Source organism: Tachypleus tridentatus, chromosome 13 (genome assembly GCF_004210375.1).
Source record: "Tachypleus tridentatus isolate NWPU-2018 chromosome 13, ASM421037v1, whole genome shotgun sequence".
NCBI classification, from domain to species: Eukaryota; Metazoa; Arthropoda; class Merostomata; order Xiphosura; family Limulidae; genus Tachypleus; species Tachypleus tridentatus.
This window is the reverse complement of record NC_134837.1, coordinates 260887590-260910223: the sequence shown is the minus strand read 5'-3', so window position 1 is coordinate 260910223 and position 22634 is coordinate 260887590. Positions and strand designations below refer to the sequence as shown.

The 22634-nt window shown below is 33.3% G+C and overlaps 1 protein-coding gene across 1 annotated transcript; it reads left to right on the top strand.

Moving 5' to 3' along the window:
- The first annotated feature begins 286 nt into the window (after positions 1-286).
- On the top strand, positions 287-22344 carry LOC143240709 (F-box/LRR-repeat protein 16-like). Its single transcript, XM_076483609.1, has 3 exons — positions 287-6645; positions 15969-16117; positions 16512-22344. The coding sequence occupies exons 1-3, from the start codon at positions 5534-5536 to the stop codon at positions 16658-16660; spliced, it is 1410 nt and encodes a 469-aa protein (XP_076339724.1). The 5' UTR covers positions 287-5533; the 3' UTR covers positions 16661-22344.
- The last annotated feature ends 290 nt before the right edge of the window (positions 22345-22634 follow it).

The following is a 22634-nucleotide window of genomic DNA, read 5'->3' as shown; positions in this document are numbered from 1 at the left end:
TGTTCACTTCTGGTCTGAACGAAACGCGTCGTCGGTAATGGATATGACAAACATGGTCTAGCTAAAATGCTATTATTATACGATCTTCTAACTTTTGGAAATCGCTAAAGGATGAGACAAATATAATTGTTCTTCAGGCTTTGTCCACTTGTAAGAAGTTGTGCACACCATAAGGATAGTTGTATAAAAAGTGACTAATAAATATCCGACCACTGCTGAGTTTATTGTATTCTCATTGTCCTGAAATAACTCCAGAGTAAATAAATTTGGTAATATTTTCCTTGTTTGTTACTACAAATATTCTGTGTATGTATTTCAGTTCATTTTCTTTATTATACAGAGAAGGACAAGACATTGTCATGAGAAGTCTTGAAAGATTGATGCATTTATAGTTCTTTAAACAGTTGGAATGTTGTAGTTAGCAGCATCAATCGACGAGTTAATAACGAAACGAACTACAGAGTGAATAAAGTCCGTATGTGCCAGTGGATGTGATGAATATAGCGTGTTCACTGTTCTTATACACATTTTTTTAAATCTAAAGGGACTAGATTAATAATTTAGTGCTAGAAGTATACTATAGGCATAGTACTTATAGCAAGTATAATTAAAATTATCTATGTTATTCCTGCCTTTAAATATACGAACAGGAATCAGTTCAAAATTTATACTATTGAATAATGTTGGAGCATCCATCCAATATACCATATTTTCGCTTTTTTCGTACGTGTAATTTCTGTTAAGGTTACTTACTGTTTCTAGTTTTCGAAATTTCGTTAGCAGTGATAGGTTAGAGGGAAAGTGGTCAGTCAACACTACTGAATGCCAAGTGTTGGATTGACCGTAACTAAATAATGCTTTAACGGCTGAAAGTGTAAGCATATTTGGCAGAGTTCGAGCTCGTGACAATCAAATTAGGAGCCGCCTAACCACCAAAGCCCAATGTTATTTGTAACTTCTACGTTATTACTAATAAACACGCACCCCATTGGCTCGGCGGCATGTCTGCGGACTTACAACGCTAATAACCACGTTTCGATACCCGTAGTGGGCAGACAACAGATAGCCTATGGTGTAGCAGTGTGCTTAATTCAAAACAACAAATAAACATTGTTTACACCAACTATTCCATAAATCTTGTGAAAATAAAACGTACCAGCAAATTTATAGACTTTCAATACATAATTTTTGTACTGACTAATAGGAGAAACTATAACATTTTCCCGTATATTAAAATCTTATTGAAAAGCAGAAGTCTGCTAACTCGCTCTTCTGCTGTATTTTAAGGGACACAAACATGTATTAATTACTCTTTGTACAAAAACTACGTAGAATATAATTTATCAAAAAATCACAAGCATTTGAATGGATAACACTTTGAAATGAGAATCACTTTTAATGGTGAAAATTGAATAAGAAAACGGTGTGGTATGATTTCAATAAGTCGTCCGAATAGTTTTTGAGGTTTTATCTTTAAGGGTGGTTCGAACGAGGCATATAATGACAGCGTGAAGAACTGTGGGTCTGAGTTCCATGATTTTTCTTAGTGATCAACCCCAATGCCAAAATATTGCGCCTCGTACTCTGGGGCCGTTAGTAATAGTTAAACTCCAATACTCGATTAAAATAACCAGAAATTGGCTATGGGTGCTACCTTCCCACTAGCCTATTCAAAAGAGGGACGGCTAGCGCAGGTAATTCCTGGGTAGCTTCGAGTGAAGTTCAATTTAAAAAAAAAAAATAAATCGTACATAAAAATGTCTCATTTCCTTCAAAAGAAGGGGCTTTAGGCAAATGTCTTGCTTGTTTTACCTTAAGATCAACTTTGTGGCATTTATCTTGAATTGAATACCTGTCTATATCATTCTGTAACTTTTAATCGTTAGCTCATATGATTCCCGAGATAATTCCTCTTACACTTGTTAGTAATAATCTTATTGTCTTGACATGTAACAGTTACAAGTGGAAACCACTTTTCTGTCCGAGATATAATTCACTATTACATTAATTATTCTAATATCTAATATAGTACCTGTCTTTTAACTGCTTAAAATCTGACAACTGTTAGTTCAGCTTTTATACGTTTCAATATGTTTTGGAAATTAGCTTATTATAGACTTTAATTAGCAAAAACAATTTAAAATGTAACTATAAACTTCGAACAGCCTATATTATTTAATGTTTTATAAATGATTTTTAAGTAATGCATGGCTTTCGATAGAAGACTACACGATTTACTTTTCTTGGTTTCAACTTTTCTTAAGGCTAGGTGGTTGAGGCACTCGATTCGTAATCCGAGGGTCGCGGATTCGAATCTTCATCGCATCAAACATGCTGTCTCTCTCAGTCGTGGGGGCGTTATAATGTAACGGTCAATCCCATTATTCGTTGGTAAAAAGAGTTGGCGGTTGGTGTTAATGACTAGGTGCCTTCCCTTCTTATACCTTTTTACGTAAAAAAAATTCTCAACCCAAACGAGCCGTTTTTACATATATATTTCTCTACAAGTGGGCTTTCTCGACATCACTGAAGTTTGATACTTTCAAATGAAACGGTTAATAAAATATTGTATTATTGGAGTTTTATTTTAGATCGCTCTATTAAAAGAAAAATACAATCCACTTAATGATAATAAAAACGTTTTAATTCTTGAAACTAATGTTCTAGAACTTGAAAGTTTCACAAATTAACGATAGGCGAAACTTCACAATTAATATTAAATGGAAGTTTATTCAGTCAGTTCTATAACGTACAGTACTTCTTGCTCAAATTTACAGCAGTGAACCAAATGGAACACTTAACAACAATCAATAACTCAAGCTAACTGATAGAGATTGTTACCTGTCCATTTTAAAAGGTTCTAATCATTAAACACGCTCTCATCACATTAGGTTAAAACTCCCCCTAGTGAAAAACAATAGAAACACAAAAATATATAAATATAATACTTTTGCTTCTTTCTTTTTTTTTCACTACAAACCGTAAAAGTAATGGATACCGTCACGGGTCCTTTTAAAATAATCACGAGTCCCCAAACAATTCTCAGACCAAGACCTAAAATATAACAGCGCATTAGACGAAGTTGGGTAATCTTGTCTATGGATTACTACACATTATTAAACAAGATATTCAACCAGATATCTCTATACGTAAATAATAAAAAAAGAAGTGTAAGCTGTCTCCGCCCTTCATGCCCACAGTTTCACGGATCGCACACCAAACTAGACATCTTTTAATCACTTTTTGAATATCTTGTGTTTTTCCTTGCATATAGTTAACTATTTCTAAGACTGTTTGTTTGATTTTTGAATTTCGCGCAAAGCTACATGAGAGCTAGCTGTCCCTAAGCAGTGTAAGACTAGAGGGAAGGTAACTAATCATCACCACCAACCGCCAACTCTTGGGCTACTGTTTTACCAACGAATAGTGGGATTGACCGGGACATATAACGCTCTCACGGCTGAAAGAGCGCTTTCAAGACAAATATTAGATAAAAATATAGAAATATGTAAATACCATTAGTACTAAGTATATTACGGAGCATTGGCTAATATTTACAGTAGAATTGTATTAATAACTAGTAATATGAAATTAATAGATTACATTGTATTAAAACTACAACCTCCAGAACTGCTAGTTCGAGTATTTAATTCGTAATGAACTGCTACATTTTAAAACGGGAGATCGTACTTGATTCGAAAGTCGAGGGTCCTAAGATTGAACTCCATTGCCAAATATGCTCGTCCTTACAGCTGTGAAGACGCAATGTTCTTACGGTTAATTGTTATATTCGTTGGTAAAAGAGTTGGCGGTGTATGTTGTTAACTAGCTGACTTAAACAGACAAATAGATGACCTGTGAAAATTCAAGAAAACAAAAAAGCCCTCTTATATTGTGCCCTCCACACACACACACACCGGAGCAGTGATGCTAACATTAAAGAGTACCTGTATAATAGATGAAGTAACATCATAAAAGATTTGCAAAAAATAATGTTTTAAATTTCTCATGGCTTTATTTATAATTTATCGTATTTTTTGTATCTCGTTATTTCTTAATCACACGTAAAACTTAAATAATGTTTGTTTGTCTATCTGTGCTGCCTCCACTATGGGAATCTAAACCTAGTGTCTCGCGTTGCAATTTCACAGACTTTCCGCTGTGCCACTAGGTGGCAGAAAATGGTAAATCGGAGCTTAAAATAAATTATGTAGCTGTGTCTGAGGGAGTATAATTAATAATTAAGTAAATGTTAAATATGTTTTCATAAAAAAAAGAGAATTTAATGGAACATCGAATAGTTATAATACCAGATTGTAAACTCCGAGAGATACTGGTATACAGATTTTAAGCGTATAACCCGTATGTATTAGCTTGAACTTTGGAACTATTATGTGTCAAATGAAAGAAAATTATTAGCCGCTGTAACTCAGGGAGTATAATTAATAATTAAGTAAATGTTAAATACGTTTTCATAAAAAAAAAAGAATTTAATGGAACATCGAATAGTTATAATACCAGATTGTAAACTCCGAAAGATACTGGTATACAGATTTTAAGCGTATAACCCGTATGTATTAGCTTGAGCTTTGGAAGTATTATGTGTCAAATGAAAGAAAATTATTAGCCGCTTTAACATGATTTTTGTCCAATATACAAATTATTTATATTAGTTATTAGAGAATGTATAAATATATATTCAGAAATTCACGTCTTCTTGCTTAACCATATTCACCAGCTTATATTTTATTGCGCATGACACAAAGTTTTAGTGTCTTACATTTTATTAAATTATTCTTTGTTTAAGTTATTCCAGTTAGAATAGCATAAATTCTTAGCTATTAATCCATATTTTAAGGTAAAGCGTTTTTATGTGCTACAAATTTCTGTCGCGCCCCTTAAATTCGACTGATCTTCCAAATTCGTCGACGTGTTACCATGACAACAAAGGCTCAGAGGCCAGGCAGGAATGCTTGTTCAATTATTGATTACGGTGTAGACACATTACAAGATGGCGAGAAGGTATTTCAGATTTATAGAAACGTTTACAGCAAAACAATAACAACAACAGAAATCGTTTGTTTTTCGAAGACAATTAAAAAAATCAGCTAACTAAAAGTGAGTAATTAATAAAATCCAGGAAAAGTGTAAAATTATAATCTTCAAATTAATAAAAAATAAAATATTTTCGATTCTTTAGTTAACGTCACTCACGCATGTTCAGTCGAGGCGTCGCAACGAAATCATTCACGGTATACGCGCGAGTTTCACTACGTAAGAAGGACGGTAGAATTAAGGCGTATTTCAGTAAACACTAGTCTAACGTTACTTTGAAAGTTTTATCAGATTTTAAGTGTATATTTTACAGAGTTTTAACAGGCTTAAGCTCAAGTCGTCACTTAAGATTTCCAAGCAAAGATTGCGACTTGACTAATTATAAAACAATAATAAACGCAGGATAAACAGCTGATACAAGAAGGCGCTTCAGGACCATGTTTTGATATTACACAGGGAATGCTGTTTTTTACTAGTCATGTCAACAGAGGTCACAGAGGTCAGTTTTACCAAGCGGGCCGCAGCGGAATTAAGCCGATGCTTCAATGGTCTGACCATTCGAGGAAAGGCCAACAATGACCGATGTATCGGAGGGGTACCTTCCGTCTCGACTACAACTGGTCGACGTGGCGATAAAAAGACATTCTGTGTGGACAAAGTTTCTGAAATAAAAGCTTATCTGGCAGCGATAAAAAAACCACGGACGTTGAGTGACTTGTGGCAAGATTCAGGATTTCTCGAAATGTTTTTTTGGTATTTTGTGGCCTACGATCGGAACACGTTAGCTCAAGTTTGTCAAGTCTGGAGAGATATATTATATCAGCCGAAATATTGGAGGAAGGTACTTCCCATCCTACGGTGTCGGGAATTGCGTTCGTCCTCGGGAAACCTGGCGGCTACGTCCGAACTAAGGAAACGGGTGTATCTCAGCCTAGAGCGCCGTGGTTTTGACTCGGCCTGTCTGTTTGGCGCAAATGATGAGGATGTATATGATTTTGTAAGTAACTGTCCAGCTTCTCATGTGCGACACTTGCGACACCTAGCGCTACGTTGCTGTAACGTGACAGACAAGGGTCTCGAAGCCTTGCTGGAAACTTTACAAGCTGTGACCCAGTTGGAACTGTTTGGTTGTAATGAGATTACCGATGCAGGACTGTGGGCAAGTTTCAGTCCTCGTATCGTGTCCTTGACGTTAGCAGACTGTATCAATGTAGCAGACGAAAGCGTAGCTGCAGTGACCCAGCTGCTTCCGTCACTGTACGAGCTCAATATACAGGCGTACCACGTTACAGATGCCGCTTTGGCGTTTTTTGGACCTCGTCAGAGTGCCACTGTCATTATTCTTCGGCTCCGATCTTGTTGGGAGGTCACTAACCAAGGTCTCCTCAATCTTGTCCACGCTCTTCCTAATCTGAGTGTGCTCTCGCTCTCAGGTTGCTCTAAGATAACCGATGACGGAGTGGAGTTGGTAGCCGAAAATCTTCGACAACTACGGTCACTCGATCTGTCTTGGTGTCCCCGCATCACGGATGCTGCTTTGGAATACATTGCTTGTGACTTGACCCAGTTAGAGGAGCTGACATTAGATAGGTAAGCCTAAAGAGGTATATGTTACAATATACAACTTGGTTTATTTAGACCATCGGGCCTACAATGTAGTCGAAACGATCAATTAAAGCCTAACAAATGTCCACTTTCTTCAGCTTATATTGGTTTGTTTGTCTTTGAATTTCGCGCAAAACTACACGAGGGCTATATGCGCTAGCCGTTCCTAATTTTGCAATGTAAGACTAGAGAGAAGGCAGCTACTCACCACATCCCACCGCCAACTGTTGGGCTACTTTTTTACCAACGAATAGTGGGATTGACCGTAACATAATTATATACCCACAGTTGAAAGGGGGAGCATGTTTGGTGTGACGGAGATTCGAACCCGCGACTCTCAAATTACGAGTCTTAACCACCTGGTCATGCCAGGCCACTTCAGCTCATGAGTAATTATTATTTAGAAAGTATACAATATGATATAAAATGTATGAAAATATTTCAGAGCTCATAAAGTAAATCGATTGAAGGTAAAATATATATAAAAAGTAGGATGTACCTAAATAAACTGGATAAAAAAAGACGTTGTGGTAAAAGTAACGAGTTAAAATAAATGTTAATAAGGAAAATTATAATTTTAAAACTACAGGGAAAAAATATATTAAATTAAAATGGTGACACTTAAATAAAAATATGGGATGAATTCGCGATAAAAGAAACCAAGTAAAGAAATATGTTATAGAAAGTTTGTAAAAAAAAATGGGTAAGTTGATTTGGGTAAAAATGGATGCAAAAAAGTAAGACAGATAAGACACTGCTTTGTATGCTAAGAATTTATTAGAATACACTAGAAAACTAAATATTAAGTAACTATTGGAATACTTTGATAGATTGTTTAGACAGAGTATTAACGATGAGTAAACTGTTGTACAAACATGACTGTAGGGGGCGATGTTTCGAAAGCCTTTCGTCTGCAGAGCAAGTACTTGAGAATGATAGCACCAGTGATCGAAACGTCGTGCCTGTTTTAGAAATAAATCGTATTTTTTTCACAGACTTTTATAATTTTAATGTACCCCGGTAGAACAACGATAAGTCTTCGGATTTACAACACTAAATTTAGGGGTTCGATTCATCTCGGTAGACACAGCAGATAGCCTGATGTAGCTTCAGTGTAATAAAAAAAAACACACACACATTTATAATTTTAATTAAATGGGATATTAGGCTGTTGATTGAAATGAAAAACTGAATTGCAACATGCTTGATTCACTGTCTCATATTTAAAAAGCAAACAAACGTATTTTCGTAATCAGTGTTATCATTTTAAAACCTTTACTGTGTTCATTGGTACGTATGTGAAACCGATTTGCGGTGCTTCTGTCTACAAAATAATGAAACACAATAATACGATAAAACAGAAAAGCTGTAAAGTGACAATCTATAATTCAGATTCGTTTCACTTGAGTTGGGCATACAAAACTCAAACTTTTTTTTTCGAAATATAATCCTTAAAATGAAACGTGAATTGTTGGAACAGTACCGGAGTAGGTAGGAATGAATCAGGACCTGAGTTTAACACTATGTCTGATAAGATAGTATGAATACTCTTATATACTTATATTTTGTTTTATTTTTTGCTACATTTTTTTAAATTTTGTAATACAGGATCAGAATATATATAATGAAAACAATAATGAACAGATGAAAAGATCTTACGCCCCAGTGGAAAATTCAGGACGAATTTTAAAACTTCGTAACATCTCTATGTTTCTATAACATCTTAAGCTCTATGTAAATACACTGTAAAATAACAATAGCAAAATCAATTAGAAAGCGCGGAATGTTGTATTTCGCATAAAATTCAGGGGCGATGTTTAAAATATGTAGTGGTTATCGTCTAGTTAAAACGAGCTTGTACATTAACAAACTGTGATCTATATATGCGAATTTAAAAATATGAGATTTTATTAAATAGGCTTAGGTGGCAAACACAGCTTGTTCCGACGTTAATCCAACACTGACCCAATTAGGCTTAGTAATGTGTGGGTGTGCTTGTGTTTTTCAGTAACATATTTCTGTTTTTTTATAAATATTTTTACAACTATGTAGGAATTACTCACATTATTCTAATCAAAATATATGCATAAACTCGTAGTAAAATAGTTTAGAAAAGATGTACATTTATTTCAAGGTCAGGTATTGCCAACTGATTAGCTTGCCAGACTTTGAATCCAAGGTTACTTGGTTTAGTTTCTTGTTGCCGCAAGCTCTTATTTCACAAGTTGAGACTGCGAGTGTATTATAAGAGAGACAGTCAAACCCTGTGTTCAATTAGAGTAGACCAAGAGTTGACGATGGGTGCTGTTGAATAGTTGTCTTACCTCTAGTTCAGAATTAGGGACAACTGGGGCATATTTCTCTTCCTTCCCTCTCCTCTCTAAATCACATCATTTAGCAACCAGACCCATCTCCATCTTGTATGGAGTAAAAGTTACCAGACCCATTTCCATTTTGTAAGGAGGAACAGTTGGTTACCTGATCTATCTCCTACTTGTATCAACTCTTTGTGATAACAGATAATGACATAGTGAATTTCTACTTCTTCGTAAAAAATTAAATTATAAAAACTCGTCGTATGACATGATAAAATTTTCAAAGTTCGTATCTGAGACTGAAATACACATCTCAGGACTACAGAATAGAAGAAGGAATGAAAACGCTAACCGACTTTTAAAATACGAGTTAATGTAATAGCTCTATAATTCTTTTTTACCGAGTTATGATTCTTCCACGCTACTCTATGAAAGCGTACATTGCGTCTGTTAATATAACTGACACATTAAATTAATGTTTATACGCATAAGTTCACATTCCTGCACGTCTGAGAGAGACAAATTTTCCATCGTTTCTCAACTATCACAAAGAGTTTTATGTTCGGTTTAGTTCAAATCTGAGGTTTGACAAAGCAGGTTCTTATTGAAATAACCAGCTGTGCAGAATGAATTGTGGGCAATTTTCTTAAACGAATGTTCATGATCTAATTATGTGAATTTGCGGACAAATCTTGACCACTACGTGAATTCATGGCAAGTTCTGTAGGTCAAGTTTTATTTGTCTCAATGTGTTCGTTAATGCCCATATTAAAATGAAATGACACTTTTAACAGTAAAACATGCAGCTACAGATGTTTATCACATATTTTTGTTTAAAGGAATAATAAACGTTTTTATAATCAGTGTGTTATAATTTGTCAATTATGAGTTTTTTTCTAACGGATATTTTAGAGTGTGTCAATAATAAATTCTTTTCTAACCAATGTTTCTGAATGTGTCAACAGTGAACTCATCTAACGAATGTTTAAGAATGTGTCAACGATAACTCTTTCCCAACCTGTGTGTCAATGGTAGACTTTTCCAACCAATTTGTTAAAGTTTATATGTTTGTTGTTAAGCACAAAGCTATACAATAGGTTACTTTTCACTACGATTATCGAAACTCGATTTTCCGCAGTATAATCCCACAGACTTACAGCTGAGCCCCTGGAAGACTATATATCAGACATTAAAGAACAAAAGGAGCGAACAGTATTATTTATATAAATGAGCCATACATCCAAGCGGTACGTCTAAAGGCTTATAATGCTGAAATCCAGTTTCTGATATCCATTGTGGATATTGTGTAGCTTTGTATTTAGCAAGAAACAAACAAAAACACACCACAATCAACACCAGACACACGACACGTTTAACTTTTATTTTATTTTTCAAAGATTCGTTTACACAAAATATTTCTAAAATGTATTAAAATTTAATAACTGAAAAGTATCTAATCTTATCGAAATTTTAATTTCATGTTGATTTATGCCAATAAGAAACTTGTTTTTGTAATTGCTCTTGTCTGAAAACGGGTTCTCCTCAATAAAGTATTGTTTGTTTACGGTTATTGGTGCAATTTTCACCGTAAACTGTAATTGGCTCACACGTTAGAGTTCGGACCTTCGAGAGAACTGTTTGTTGTTTAAACGTGAACTACCCAATAGGTGCTATCTGTGCTCTTCCCACCACTGGTATCGAAACCCCCCTTTTATAAGTTTCCAAACTTACAGCTGAGTCACGAAGAGAGAGAGAACTGATTAGTTCGTATGATTCGAACTGACTATTTCGTCTGAGTTGCACAGCGATGTTATACTCACAAGAAGTACATAATCATATCAGTTGCTATAACAACCATGTAATTAACTAAGCAATAATCGTTATATGTGCAACGTATTTTTTTTATTGATTTTTATAATCCTAGTTTAGATTACGTGCGAATCTAGTTAACTGTTATTTGGCTAACATTTCATATTAAGCTCTTTGCGTTTAACCATTTCATAAATATGGGGTACACTAATTAGTTTCAGTGAGGTCATGTCAGAAATAGGAATAACAATCAAAGCCTGTCTCAATCTCAAATTATCGGTCTTTTTTTTTTTTTTTTTTTTTTTTTGTAGTAAGTGAGCGGTTAGCTACAATCGTTTCGAAAGCTGAAGTCAGAACGTGACATCATCGGTAGACGCATGCAAGTCATACCGTAAACGGCAATGTGTGTATAAGGTCTATCGACCCATTCTGTTTTCTCTTACTGCAAGGGCAGACGTTTTATTCGGCTAAAATTAGTGCAGTCTGATGGCTTAGCGTCAAGTCTAAGGAGTTTTCACGCTAAAAATAAGGTTTCGATACCTATGGTGGGCATAAAGCAGATAGCCCATTATGTAGCTCTGCGCTTGACAACAACAAAAAAAGTTTAAATGCTGACTCTAACACAAGAGAAAATATAAACTGCACAATCCTTACAGCTGTTGTAGTTTATATCTGGCAGCTGTAATCAACAGAATTATTTGGAGATAAAATATTCACTTTTAACGTAATTATGTTGTTACATCACAAGAGAAGCCACGCATCTTTTTATTTACAATTCCTGTTCTATAATAGACTTCATAACTTCACAATGTCGCCAAAATGTCCACCAGGGCACGAATGGTAATTCAAAGTGAGAAAAAAATTATATAGTTTCTTTTTAAGAAGGAAAATAGAAAAAGTAATGACATACATATTATTATTTTTTCGGTCTAATAACCTCCCATCACACAGGTCCGGCATGGCCAGGTGGGTTAAGGCGTGCGACTCGTAATCTGAGGGTAGCGGGTTCGAATTCCCGTCGCACCAAACATGCTTGCCCTTTCAGCCGTGGGGGCGTATAATGTTACAGCCAATCCCACTGTTCGTTCGTGAAAGAGTAAGCTCACGAGTTGGCGGTGGGTAGTGATGACTAGCTGCCTTCCATCTAGTCTTACACTACTAAATGAGGGACGGCTAGCGCAGATAACCCTCGTGTAACTGTGCGCGAAATTCAAAAACAAACTCCCACGCAAAAATTTCGCTTTTATTAACACCAGTTTTTCGTGGACATACATCTCTAAATCTTCTTGCCAATGGGTCGCTAACTTTGTGTTATAATTGTTTCTTTTGTTGAGTGAGTTATTTGGAATAATCGTAAGAAGGAAAAAAAAAAAAAAAAACACGTCAGGAGCTCTTAATTTTAACAAAAACACTATTTCTTTGACTACGAGATCTACAAATTCCACGCATTAACCTAATGGCCATCGAGCAATCAGCCTCACTTCACAAATATCATTGAACAGTACTTGCTAGTTTTTCTTATCTACGTCACTTAGGGTATATCTGTTTCAAAACATGAACGTCGTAGTTATTAAATTGGATTAATAAACGAACACAATGGTTGACAGTAACAGACGATAATCATCTTCTCTAACCCCATTTTTTTGCTGATCAACTTGTTCTAAAATCGTGATTCAATTTTTGTTTGTTTTATTGTAAAGTGCAAGGCTACACAATGGGCTATTTGTGCTGTGTCTACCGCAGAAAATAGAACCCTGGATTTTATACTTTTAACTTTACTAGATTTAAAGGTTACTGCTGTGTAACCATAGAACATACCAGACGTTAAACCATACATTAATCATGTTGTTCAAATTTCCCCCTGGCCAAAAAACAATACAAACATATAAATTAAAATATATTCTACAAAATGCTATAAAACAATAATATTTAGACAGTTATTTGTGTGAATATATATTTTCAGGATTTGGTTTGTAGTAAACTTGCTTAAAAATGTGAAGTCCAATTACCTTTGATCTTATACGAGGTAACAGAATGATGTGCCCATGTTATTTTAGTCACTTCTGATCCACATTAAACATTTTTCCCTTTTTTCCAAGCTTGTATTTCTGAACATTTGAAAAAAGAAGAATATAATTCATGGCTACTAAAAACCACGACAGTGCAGTGAAAAAAAACAACAACAGCAGATAAATGTAGTTCAACATGTTATTATTTCTGGGAACTCAACTAACTGAAACTGTTTGTCGACACAACCATGTACAGAGAATTTTGGTATTAATAATGAGACAGTGTATCCTTGTATTATAAATTTGTGTCCCATGTTTGATCAGTGATAATAAATATAACTAAAATATTGTGTGATGTTCTAACACAGACTGTATAACGTTCTGACACGTAGATTGGTATCATATAGTGTTCTGATATATATACATATATTGTTGTTTAATGTTCTAAAATATAGGCAGATATTGTATAATGTTCTAACATATATACAGATATTGTTTTATAATACTCTAAATGTTACGCATGCACACGAATGAGTGCACACATTTCTCAGGTAAACTCATAATGAGAGCCCAAATGAAGTTTTTTTTTACTTGATCACGAGATAAGGCACGGTATTTGACGAGTTACACACATAAATGAAATCTTTATCGCATATGAAGGAAGAGGTTACTCTGGGTTAGTGTCGGCAAATCGCTTGATAAGTGCTCATCGTTTGTAGCATATTTTTCATTCATATGAGGGGTTTGAAGATTGTTGGCTTGTAATCACATTTCTGTTTCTTCGATGATTGTGTTAAGTTGCTAAAGACAGCTAGCTATAACCGAGAATAATTCAATACAAGGAAAATTGCGTGTGTAGTTCTCACACGACAGTTGTTGTACTCAGAACGATGTTGGTGTTATACGTTTTAACTCTGTTATTGAGTAACAATAACAGAGGTTGTGTAATGAGTTTTGGGATTCATGTATATAGAATTACGGAGCGCTCGAGCGTTGTGTGGTATAACATTTTGGTCTGAGGTTGTGAGTAGTTGGACGGGCCAGATTGTGAATCTGATGGTACTTAATTTGTGTTTCGTTACTGCAGAATCGTACTCCAAAGTTTGTGATCGTATGCTGGAAAAGCAACTGTTTAATCTAATCGAACAGTTGTCAATGGGTGGTTTTCTCTCTGCCTACATACTAGCCTATCAGTTTGAGATCACGAATGGCTAGTGCAGGTAGCCCTCGTGTAGCTTTGCGCAACATTCTGAAAAATAAAGGAACAAAAAGAAATGCCAAAAATAAACAGAAATTGTCTTATTTCAGTCTACTTTTTTGTCAATTTTGTCGTTAAATATCATTTAGTTCAGATTGTAGCTACTGCTATTTTAGTTATTTTTTTGTGATCGTAGTATATATACTGTAATGTATTCTTTCTTTGTGCGAGTTCTTTTAAATCATTTCGTGAAAATAATGCGAAGTACAGTCCACCGAACAACAACTGAATTTATTTCTTCGTTATCGTTTGTTAAAGGCTACGTTTACTTTGAGGCTAATTTAGGCCTAAGTTCACAAACAAACTTTTCAACTTAAACTCTGAAACTATTGTAAGCTTAAGCATCAGTAACATTTAACACATATGTTCACTCCACTGGTAAAAACGTAATTTATTGATTAACCTTAACAACAACTACTCAATCTTTCACACATTGAATACTTAACTGAATTATCAGTCACTAAATAACTTCACTGACTTTTTATTCAACACTCCACTGGTTACTGTATTTACAGAGTTAGTCACGCCTAGTTATTAGTCAAAATTACTGTATACCATCGTGAACTTTAAGCATTCTAGGACTTTTTTATTAACTAACTTGGGTTTAACGTCTTCGAAAATATGCCTGCAAGAGTAGATGTATATATTTGTTATAGATATTTATAAGTGGAAAATTACTAGAGGGCTAATTTAGAAGTAAACTTAAGTACTTAATAATGAAAATTTTCAAAACTGTTTTAGTTTTTATATATGACTACTGAATTTAGTTGTACATTGTAGACGGTGAAAGTTTGGCAGAATTGTTCTCAGTTTTTTTTAACATTATTAAATTTTCAAAATTGTTATAAGGTTTCTTTTTATTAATATATAAGCAACTAACCTTATTTGTGCTTTACTGTTATTAAACACTACGCTTCGCAATAGACTATTTGTGTTATGCCTACCTGATTTTAAGCGATATAATCCTGATATTTATCGCTGAGCCCCTAGGGAGGTGGCAAATCATTTGGTCACGCTTTTGCCTTCCTAGGAATATTATATAAATAGTTGTATAATCTTCATTGTGTAGATCAAAGATATAAAAAACAAAACAGTGCTTTACATGGAATATTTGCACTGTTTGTATTAAAGTGTTATGTAATTTTCTAATTTGAGCCTCCTCGCTAGTACAGCGGTATGTCTCTGAATTTACAACGCTAAAATCAGGGGTTCGATTTCCCTCGGTGGGCTGAGCAGATAGCCCTTTGTGGTTTTGCTATACGGAAAACACATACATACATTCTAATTTGAAAAACAACATTTTAACATGTAGGTTCAACTACTCTTAATGAGGAAGTAATTTCAAGTTTAACCTGGTCTTACAGTTAAATCGATTCAAATTTATATTTTAAACATTGAAATACCAATTATAATTTGCTAAGTGTAAAAGCTCTACGAAGGGACACCACGTTTTTGTGGTTTTTTTCTGATGAAAATGTATTTATCAATGGATATATTAATCTTTATATTACGTCATTCATTTTTGAAGTTTTTCTTACCCATTTATTTTTCTGTTGCTTCTTTCTTGTGGTTTTTGCTTGCTTTCTTTTTACGGTTTTTTATTGTATTTGTTTTTCTTGTTTGGCATTTGTATATTTTACTTTGAGAAACTCTGATTTTGTCTTCGAAATATCAGGTATTGATATTACCCTCAGAGCAATTAGGTTTTAATTAATTTCCATGACGCTAAAAACATAAAACACAGTGGACACAGAAGTAGTTAAGAATAAGAAAAGACGCAGACACTTTACATTCTCTGCCGACTAAATGTTTGTTCTCTGAGGTACTTTTTTTTTTTTTTTGTATTAAGATCAATATTCAGTGTTCCATGATTGAAACTTATTTTCCCGTGTGAACATCATTATTCTTTCTTTCTAGGTGTATGCACGTCTCTGATATTGGGCTGGGCTATCTGTCTACGATGGCTAACTTGTGCGCCCTCTATCTTCGCTGGTGTACTCAGATTCGAGACTTCGGAATTCAACATCTTTGTAGTATGCGTCATTTACAAATACTGTCTCTTGCAGGTACAAAAAGTGTTAAACATAAAATTACATAATCAATGAAAAAGATAATTAGTAAAGCACTGGCGTTATTACTTGTAAAAGTTGAAGCCCTAACTTGAGATTTTATTTTAAACAGATAACAACTTTCGTCAAATGTTAAAGCAACTAGGTTATTTTATTTATTAATATTTTTAACTCACCAATCAACTATTTTCAGTTTTTTAAATTGAGACGAAAACTTGTTGCAAATTATTTTAAGCATGGTGAAAATCAACAAAAATTAATCCTAGAGAAAGTAACAAAGTTTTATCTCATCTGATAGTGAAACCTAGTAATTAGTTTACTATATATGTTAGTTTGCTATGTAAAATCGAAAAAAAACAACAACTAATAAATCATTTAATTTGTGTTGCAGGATGTCCTCTAATAACTTCTGTCGGATTATCTTCAGTTGTACAACTGCGCCATCTTCAGGAGCTCGAGCTAACCAATTGTCCAGGAACATCTGTGGAACTTTTCGAATACCTGCGCGAAAACCTTCCAAATTGTATGATTGTAGAATGATGATAACATTTATATGCATAGATATTAGAAAATAATGGTAAAATGTTGTAGCAATATTACATTTTATTTAAAGTAGTTAGTATAAGTTTTTATTGTGTCAAATAATACGGTAACTATATATTACTGTCTGCAGTTGGAAGATAATACTTTATAATTTCATAGATTTAAGTTTTCCTTATTGTCATAAACCATAATGCTGAACTTAGAATAACGTCAATTTTTTTCTTGTCTGAATGATCTTGTTGGTTTAAAATAGTCAGAGTACATTTTCTCTTTGTAATTTAATATTTCAAATAGGTTGAAACTGAAAATATGCACTATAGTGTAGTTTTCTAGATAGTACGAAGTTATGTGTAATTCATTCAAAACTGGACTTTTTGAAGCATAGCAGATTATTTAACGTCAATGTAATAACGACATAAATATGTTTTTTTCTTTCACACTAAAACTTGAAAGAACTGAAATACTGATCACCTGACGATTCAGTCATTTCTTACCATCTTCACAGTAGCTCACAAATTTACCGACAAGTTATACCTACTGCCATTATTATTATTTCAAAAATAAAATAGCAGCGAAATTGAAGTCGAAACTTGATGTTGTTAGGTGATAATCACTGTGTACTTTTTAACCACAGGTATACCGCATTAACACCTGAGTTACCAATTAGTGGGTCTAAACAAAATTTAATTATTTAAAAAAGCTGTAATTATTGATCATTTAATGCAGTAACAAAATATTTTAATATCTTGAAGTTTCATGTAGTTGAACTCCTGGTGGTACTTGTCATACCGCAGTTGAAGTGATATTTCTACTAGACAATCTTTAATCAGTGTATCATCCACTTTCTTTTTTTATATAAATTTTTAACTGTTAGCTCAACAATTCAGACAACCATTGTGATTTGTAGTTAAGGCCTAAGTTGAATATCTTGATTTGCTGTGTTATCAAATATAATCTATAGGTGTGTCTTGTGAACTGTAAAAAAGAAAATATTAGTTAGTTGATAATTGTAAAAAAATACAAGGTAGTCAAATAAGAATATTTGTTTAGTATCATATTAGATGAAGTAGAATACATATTTTAGGGCCGAAATTTATTTAACTTCTAAACCTAATATTATTACGGTCAGTAGGCCTATTTCTAAAGCCTTGTCGATGCTTCATTTCGCAGAATAATTATCATACTAACATCTTCAGAGTAATATTAACTCTTTGTTAACACTAACATATGAAGATACTTCTTCATTTTCTGGTTTTCTTTGTATATTATCGTAAATCTTATTTAATTGAACACTGATATCAAGATGGCCAGATAGCTTCTACGGTAAATCTATGGAGGTAGCGTGTAAGTTAATTTGTTTAATACTGGTGTATAGAAAGAAATAATTTTTATTTAGCTCTTAGTAACCTGTGTGATACGTTTTCTTGCCTTGATTTATTCAAATATCTGCACTTCACTTTGAACACTATTAATAATATATCTGAACTTTTATTATACTGAGCAAATGGTTCTAACAGTTCTCTAATTGTTGAGATGACTGTTGTTATCACATGGAGGTGACATGTACGTGAATTTGTTATTTCTTCTGTAGTTTTACGTGTAAAATCCAATTTAATAATTTTTGGAGATATTTTTTATACCCATAGAAGCAACCTGTTACTTTTATCGACAGTATTTATCATGGGACATTTTGAATAAGATATTTTTTTATGCTACATTGATTCTATTCGAATAAAATCGTTAATTGGAATTATAGAACATGCTGACCTAAGATTCTCCATTTAGTCAAATGTACTTGAACATGGCATAAGAAAATGTGGCATTATTATTCATTCCAGTTGGCTTAAGATTTTAGCAAGGACCAATGGTAAACACACTCCAGCAAAAAAAAAAAAGTTACTCGGGGCTGAGACTTAAGATAATCATTGATGGATCGAGCAAAACGTTAATTCTGTTTTATAAATGCATTAAGAGTTCTCTTTACATAATTTTAATAATATACATTGAAATCATGAAAGCACGCTATAAGTACGTAGAATTAAATATCAATAACCATTAAGTTTCTTTGTTTTTTGTTATCTAATAAATGTTTATTTTTGTTTATGTAATATCAACTGTAGTAATATTTCCATTTTTTCAACAGTTATCCTGTTAAATGTATCTTTGAGTATATCTGGAAACAAGTACTTTGGCTGTAAAGATATAATTTTCCAGTACGCGTGTTTCATGTGTACGTACAGTTATGCGTATTCGAATGTTAATTCTTAACATGGGTGCTCCTAGGAAGGGGAAAGAGGGAAGATTTACTCCCCCCATTTCTCAAAAAAATTGCGCATGTTGAAAACCGAACATGGTAGTTGAACTATTTTTTAATAATTGTTGTTAAAACTGTAAATTTATGTATATGTTTAAGCACACATAACACACGTTATTTTAGTCTGTTGACTTACACTGTACAAGATGATCCCGTACATCACTCCCATCTCAAAAATATTTCTGTGGGTGTCCATGATTTTCAACAAATATTATAGGCGTAGTCTGAAACTATATAATCAAGACGACAAAAAAAAAAACACAGTGGTATATAACAGTTTATTAAGCCAAACAATAAACTACTTTATGAAACATGTATCGAGAATGTTCTAAACTTTTCTTTTATGGAGTTTCTCTTTGTTTATTTTTTAAACTGAAAATATTGTCTCCAAGCACAGCATTAGTTGTATGGTGGCATATTTTATTTTTAATATATGATTAAGCAAGTAGAAATCTATATGCTATTGGTAAGGATCTCACTTAGTAAGTAAGTTATAAATCTGTGGAATATTTTAAATTTATTGTACTGTTTTGTACGATAAACCATTTTCTTTTGTCTCCAGTGGCAAAAAAAAGTGATAGACTCTTACATATATACATACATCTCTGTGTGCATATAAATCCACTCTAATATGTATCTAAAATCAACTGTGTCAGTGAAGTGGATTCAGTTTCACTCCATTCTGTGAATTGATTTAAACATGGAACCTTGAAATACATATATTTTTGTAAATGTAATGGTTATATGTACGTTTACTGACTTGTGACAAGAATACTTAAAAATTTCAGAGGAAACAGCTATGTATGGATGACTTGACAACTTTACTTACCACATTCAAACAACAAAATTTAATGGTAGAACTTACTTTGATATTCAGGTTCTGTTAACTGATCAGTTCTGCTTCATTATTTCTTCTCCTTTTTAGAAAAAGTTCATGAAATCACTTTCATGAGTGAAAAGGGTTGGCATTATTCACTTTTAAATTCAAACTTCAGAGGTTTATCTACAGTTTAATTGATTGTCACTTATCCTTGTGGTTGGCCTTTAGAATGGGTTGCCTTTCCAGATGTTGTAGATATAGTAAATTTAAGTAGAAGCTTTATATATATATGAATGATAATGGGGTTTTTATCTGTTTTTATAAAGATTTTAATTTGGTTTAGAGGAGGCAATAGCCGAGATGGACCAATAGGTACCATGTTGTTCCAGAATATTATGTTGTTCTAATAAGTGTGTACATGTCGAACCTTGGAAATGCATCACTGCTTTCAGTTGCTTAACTGCATTTAATGTCTTAACGTGAAAAGAAAGATCAAAAGCTAGTTTTATACAGAACTTAGGACTGTTACTTTACCACAAGTTTAAGTGTATAGAGTTTAAACAGATGAGTTAAAACATGTGCTGAAGATTCTTTATAATTAAAAAGTTATGTACTTGTATACATAAGGTAAACAAAGCTGTTTGTACAACATGGTGAAGCTGTTAGTGCCACAGTGGGAGGCTTGAGTGTTTGTTTCTTTATTGATCTTTAGGGACTGCTTCAAATGATGTGTAACATAACATTATCAATAAAGGCACTTAGGTAGAATAAACTTTAAGTGTACTGATGTAATTGTTGGCAAAACTTATTTTATTTATTTTAGTTTCTAATTATAATACATTTCTGTGGTGATTCTGCTTAAAAAAGGTCTTGAATGTACAACCAATATAACTTGAAGAGCAATTTGAAAATGAGGTAAAGTCTGCCAATAAGAAGGCCAATATTTTTCAAGGTATATTTTCAATGTGCATCACAAGATGTTAAGAGATTCCGGGTATCAGTGCTACATTTGTGTAACGTTCAAAAGCAAATATGCAATATAAGTCACTCAAATGTGGAATAATACACTGCATTAGACAGTTTTGCTAAAAGGATTTCATGTATTAGAAAATGTGTAACATAACTGGTAAAAATACGTGAAGTGTGATATGTAACCTGTATACTGCTGTACACTAGAAGTTGTTACTATTTCATAGTAGTATATGATTACAGTTATGAAAAGATGTTGTTTGCTAGCATTATCTGTTGTTATTATATTGTATATGCTAGTAAATATATGGTTTGCAATTACTTTCTTGGAATCATATATTAATACATAAAAACTGTGTAGCATGTTGTGTGAAAAATTCAATTAAACCATGAAAAAAAAAATGTAAAGTCTTAGCTTAGTTTTATTAATTGTTTAAATCCTTTAGTATAGATCTCTACCTACAGTAGGATGGCCAAAAACCTGAGAACTGAAATAAAAGTTTGTCAGTTTCAAACTTTTCTTAAAACCTAGAAAAATTAAAGAAGATTGGGAGTCCCCCGTCCCTTACTATTTTTGTGGAAAACCTGGAACTAACTTGGAAAGTCAGGAGTATCTTATTTCAAAACAAATATAACACATGTAATATTTTGATCAATTATTCTTTATTTTTAACTAATTAAACTTTCATGGACACAGTTTGAATAGAAATATCAAGTAATAATGGGTATTGTTATGTCCTCTATCTGAAGTACTCACTACCTGTTTTTCACAAAACTATTTTTTTCAAAGCTTTTCAACTGAAACTCTGTTGTCCAATCTGTTTACCTTTTCAAGTCTCTCTAGCATAAAAAATCCTTTTCAAATTTTACGATGAAAGTTGAATGGATGCCCTGTTTGTTTTTTAATTTAAGCCCTTTCAAAACCTTCTGAAGAAAATCTGACATCATATTGTTTTCTCAGTTAGTGGAATCACTAAGCAAGATTAGTGAACCCTCAGTGAACATGTAAGAGACGTATTCTTGTTGAGTCTACATTTGAAAGTTTGAACTCAGTAAATTTGCAGAAAATCTTAATTTGATCCCATTTATCTGGTGTAGCAAGCTTCACTTATTGTAACATTCTGTTTTAACTTGATTTGATCCCATTTATCTGGTGCAGCAAGCTTTACTTATTGTAACATTCTGTTTTAACTTGATTTGATCCCATTTAACTGGTGCAGCAAGCTTTACTTATTGTAACATTCTGTTTTAACTTGATTTGATCCCATTTATCTGGTGTAGCAAGCTTTACTTATTGTAACGTTCTGTTTTAACTTGATTCTTTTTAGTGGTTTTTACAATGTTTTCAATCTCTTTATTTGAAATTACTAATTTTTCCATTAATAAAGCCTGCTTTTTCATTCTACAACAGTCCATCCTTTAACTTGACATATGGAACGCACACATTCAGTGTATATCTGTTTGGGATACCAACTGTCCATTTTGATAAAAGAAATTCATCATCAGAGTTGGATATATTTGGATAACAGCTGCCCATTTATTGTAAATAGAAATTGTTCATCAAAATGTTTTTTTTTTTATAATGGCTATCATAATTTATATGCAAAAACGGCTCGTTTGGGATGAGAAAATATTTTACATAGAAGAGCGAACAACGTTTCGACCTTCTTCGGTCATCGTCAGGTTCACGTGACCGAAGAAGGTCGAAACGTTGTTTGCTCTTCTATGTAAAATATTTTCTCAACCCAAACGAGCCGTTTTTGCATATATATTTCTCTACAAGTGGGTTTCTCGACATCACTGAATGGCTATCATATTTGTTCTCAGAAGATTTTCTTTATCAAGATAGGATCTTTCTTGGATAACAA